The sequence below is a fragment of the Oratosquilla oratoria genome, chromosome 1 (assembly GCF_046742065.1).
Source record: "Oratosquilla oratoria isolate Oo_2021 chromosome 1, ASM4674206v1, whole genome shotgun sequence".
NCBI lineage: Eukaryota > Metazoa > Arthropoda > Malacostraca > Stomatopoda > Squillidae > Oratosquilla > Oratosquilla oratoria.
In genome coordinates this window covers 30,687,957-30,692,956 of record NC_134777.1, presented here as the reverse complement: position 1 = coordinate 30,692,956, position 5,000 = coordinate 30,687,957, and the positions used below count along the sequence as shown (strand labels likewise).

General features: G+C 38.4%; 1 protein-coding gene across 1 annotated transcript in view; it reads left to right on the top strand.

Annotated features, from left to right (window-relative positions):
- LOC143032553 (hemicentin-1-like) overlaps window positions 1-5,000 on the top strand; it is a gene marked incomplete at its 3' end in the record, with an annotated part of 400,485 nt that overhangs the window by 81,178 nt on the left and 314,307 nt on the right. Inside the window, 2 exon segments of the mRNA XM_076197423.1 lie at window positions 1,652-1,896; window positions 4,485-4,607. Of these exon segments, the coding sequence (XP_076053538.1) occupies window positions 1,652-1,896; window positions 4,485-4,607 (368 nt within the window).

The window sequence follows — 5,000 nt, the reverse complement described above, 5'->3', positions numbered from 1 at the left end:
TGTGTGTGTGTGTGTGTGTACTGTATATATGTATATATATGTACAGTATATATATCCAGAAAAAACAGACACAGGTGAGATGCTAGAATAAAATATATTTTCCTTATTACGTATATTCTAGAGGATTACAAAGACGGAGGATTCCGACAAGAGACCTTTTGGTCCATAACTAGGTCGGATGCGATTTTTTTTAATAATGATAAATAAATAAATGAATAAACATTATAATACTGATACAAATAATAATAAATAAAATAAATAAATAGATAAATAGGTAAAGTTAAATAGTAAAAAACAAGTAATAATAATAAATGGACAGATAAATAATAATAGATAATACATGCATACATACATATACCAAAGGCTTAATCCCCCTACATGTGGGGTAGCCAAAAAGAAAAAGGCATAGAAACCACTCCCACCCATTCGATTTCCTATATATTCCACTCCCCTCCACCCTCCTCCCTCTCTCTTATCTTGGCTCCTCCTGGACGTAGGGTCATCTCTGCATCCTGTCCACTGCCCTGGGTCAGAAGCAGTGTCGTAAGACACAGCACATCCACAGCACATACTTAAGTAAATAATAGTAAGCAAACAGACAATTAATAACAAACAATAAACAAATAATATGAAATAAATGGCAGGCTTTACAGGATCTTGCTTAGGTGTTTATATGAACGATTCTTAAAGCTTCGAAGTGAACTACACTGCACTGCCTCTGCAGAAGTTTATTCCATTCATTAACTACACGGTTGGCGAAGTTGTTTCTACCCACTTCCAAATTAAATCTATTTCCTGACAGTTTGAGACAATTTTTTCTTGCCTGATTCTCATTCAGTGTAAAAATTTTGTCACTTTTGATGTCAATTCCTTTTAGAATATTAAAGACCTGTAGCAGGTCACCTCTGGGTGTATGCTTTTTTTGGGGGAAATAGATTCATATGTTTTAGTCGATTTTCGTATGATTTATTTTTGATATTTGGAATAATTTTTCTGGCTCACCGTTGTACTTTTTCCAATCTGTCAATGCCTTTAATGAGATTTGGGGACTATACAGAAAAAGCATATTCCAAATGTGAACGAACTAACGATTTATATAGCTTGTTAATGAGTGATGGACTTTTGAAGTCAAAAGATCGCGCAATCAGTCCTAGAATATTATTTGCTTCCTCAGAGGCTGAAATGCACTGGTTAGATGATTTTAGATCGTTATTTATAAATACGCCGAGATCCTTTTCACTATCCACTTTTGTTAACGAATTTTCAAATAACTTGTATTAGTACTTACTTTTATTTCTACTTATGTCAAATTTCATTGGCCACTTTTCAGACCATTGATATAGTTTATCTAAATCTTATTGAATATCTAAATGGTTTTAATGATCATTTGCCATTCCGCACATTTTTGTATCGGCAGCAAATTTGGAGACAATAGATTTCAGTCCGTGGTCTATGTTTAATGAAAGGGGGAAGAAAAAGTCAAAAGAGAGAGAGAGAGAGAGAGAGAGAGAGAGAGAGAGAGAGAGAGAGAGAGAGAGAGAGAGAGAGAGAGAGAGAGAGAGAGAGAGAGAGAGAGAGAGAGAGAGAGAGAGAGAGAGAGGGAGAGCCAACCTCTAGTTAACTCACGAGATAATCTTCTTTGTTCCATCAGATTACAGTCGCGCACCCCTCGGTCCGGTGACCGTGACGACTGACCCGGATGAGTTTCAAGACGGCCTGAGCCTCATCTCAGTTCACGGAGGCGTAGACTGTCCGGAGTCTTCTGTGGCTGCCATCGGGAAGGCTCTTGACCTATGTCTGCCCTCCTCGTACATCTACGTCTTCACTGATGCCAGCGCCAAGGACTATTATCTTCTGGACGAAGTTCTTCGGCTCATCCAGAAAAAACAGACACAGGTGAGATGCTAGAATAAAATATATTTTTCTTATTATGTATATTCTATATTCTGTATATATATATATATATATATATATATTGTTCTCTTTTAGTTTCTTTTTATTTCCTCGTACGACGATTTGTGGGTTGATATTTGATTTTACTTCGCACGACGCAGACCTTGTTCATATACAAGAATTATCGATAACTCCTGGAAGTCTCAGCACGTTGGGCAAAGGCCTCGAGAATCTTAGCTGAACGTCTCTTGGCGTGAGCTCCTTACTTTTTTTTTTTTTTTTTTTTTTGTCCCAGAATTTCTACTAATGCCAAGTTGAAATGAATACACTATATGAAAGTATGAGCGTATACAAAGTGGTTAAACCTTTGAGAACGAGGGAATTCTTAAGGTGAATTGCAGCTTTTGAAGTTAGCCAGAACAAAATGAGATCAATCAAGGAACTCTGAGGGTGTATTGACATAGTTTTAATATTATCAAAGTTAGAGAATTCTGAGAGGTGTATATATTTGTCTTGCTTATTTCTTTTTTCTTTTCATTTCATTCATAAACCGACCATTGGATTATTATAGAAGAATGAATTAATTACTTGGTGATGCACTATGACAGATCAGTCTTATAATTAGATAATTGATGATTATTACCAATTACTTTCTTGAAGATACTACTTTAGGGCATTCTTATACTCCGACACAAAATATATCTGAGACCGTGTATCCTATGCCACTGATTGGTTGACCAAAGCATGTCTGAATTATGTCATTTTACTGCAAATTGGTAGTTACAACTACAAAAGGGAGGTGATGTTAGTAAACACGGTGGCTAGAAAGAGAGACTAACATAAGTATACGTGGAAAAGGGTGGCGGATGGGAGTGTGGTCAAGAGGACATTAATAGATTATGTAGTGGTACCCAGAAGGAGGATTGCAAGAGTTCTTGAGGTAATTGTATTCAGGGAAGAGAGCAGGAGATTGCCAGATCTTTATCTGGTAGACAATAAACTGAAAGTGGAAGTAAAACAAGTTGGGGAAATAATGAAAGGGAACGCTTAATGTAAGCAAATTAAATGAAAAAAATGCTAGGAGAGACTGAGAAATATAGGAGATAGTGAAGGGTAAAATGAAAGGATTAGAACAAGAATAGATATGTTTCAAGGAGGAAGTGAAAAAGTTTGCCAAGACGGTATCCGAGATGAAGAGGATGGAAGGGATTAAGATGGAGACATCAAAGGGCAGAATAAAAAGGTAAAGTCGGTACTGAAAATAAGGGGAAGAGATTATGTGGAGATTGATTGCAAAGGTCCATGGAAGCATATGGGAGGTGTAGAAGAAAGACGGTAAAAGTAAGACACAAGGTGAGGGCGGCAAAGAGGGGTGCAGTATGTGCTTGACAGGAATCTTTGGAAAGAATATGTTATGGAAGGAAATAAAAAAAAGTGAGGGGGGCGAGTGAGGTTAACAGGAATAGAAAAATGGTCCAGACGGACATGTACTAATAGGAGTAAAAGCAATCAGAGGAAGAATATAAATTATTTCAAGGATTTGTTGAATGTAGAGAGGATGACAGGGAGACTTTGATTGTAGCAGTTGGAGATGTCCGGAAAATGATTGTGGTGGGAAAGGGGAATAATAGGGATATAGGAAAATATGAAATGAAATAAGTACTGAAAGCGACAGAAGCTTGTAATACCTGGGTTAAATGGCTTTCACGTGGGGAGTTTGATGAGAGAAGGATTAGTTGTAGTGGATTGGGTGTTATGATTGTTTAACGTTTGCCTAATGTAGGGAAGTGTATCAGTGGACTGACGGAATGTACGTATATATCCAATATACAAAGGAAAAAGGGGTAAATATAAAAATAGTTATTTTACAGGTATCAGTCTGGTAATTGTAACTGATAATGCGTGTGGGAGGGTGTTTGTTGAAATGATTAGAATGGAACAGAGGGAGTCATTCGGGATGAGAAGTGTGAGTAAGAAAGAAAAAGATGCGTAGATCATATGTTTGTAGTAAAGGAGATATGCTTGAAGCTCTAAGTAAAGGACAAGGATATTTTTAAGGCTTTTATAGCTTTAAGGAAGGCGTATTACAGGGGCTGGCAGAGAAAACTTGAGTTGGGAATGTATGGGGTAGGATAAGTCTATTGAGGGTGATCATAACATTTTACATGAGTTAAAAGTTTGAGTGTAGAGAAGTGGAGAAAGTGAATGAATTTAGGTGGAGTGGCCGCCCAATGATTGTGTAATGGCTCTATGATTGGTCAACGTGTTATTGGATGTGGTGGTGAAGGTATTAAGGGTTTGTTTTTATATCTCAGGATTAACGGACACATTTTAGTCACCCAATCGTAACTACACTACAAAAAACGTTATTTGAGATTTATCCAGAGTATTAGATACTCCTTTTAGTGTCCTTTAAACTTGAGAAAATTTTATTCAAAGTATTAAGAAATATTAATTTTAGAGATTACCAAAAGAGAAAATAAGCTGTAGCTGTCTAACTGGTAGTCAGGCAATCCTCTCCCATGATGCAAATGCCATCAGAGTAAACAGCTCTATTTGTCTCCACAACTAACGATCCCTCTCGATCCCAGGTCGTCTTCGTCTTGACCGGAGACTGCGGAAATCGAACCCACCCGGGCTACACCGCCTACGAGAAGATTGCCTCCACGTCTACGGGCCAGGTCTTCCACTTGGACAAAAGCGATGTCGAGGAAGTAAGTCGATAGTTCCACCCTTTTTTGTGAGGCAAATCTGTACAGAACCTCTTGTCAGCTCAGAGCTCGTATGACCCATGTATGGGTTATACTGTGACCTTACACATACACACACACCCAACTCCCCGCCCAAGAGAGTTGGAGTAACAACCCGCAGCGCAGCGATACTGAAATTATTTCAGCCCTGTGTGTGTGTGTGTGTGTGTGTGTGTGTGTGTGTGTGTGTGTGTGTGTGTGTGTGTGTGTGTGTGTGTGTGTGTGTGTGTGTGTGTGTGTGTGTGTGTGTGTGTGTGCGTGTATGTGTGCGTGTGTGTGTATGTGTGCGTGTGTGTGTATTCACTTGTGCGTGTGTGTGTATTCACGTGTTGGACTCGTGATCGACAGCTATTTCCC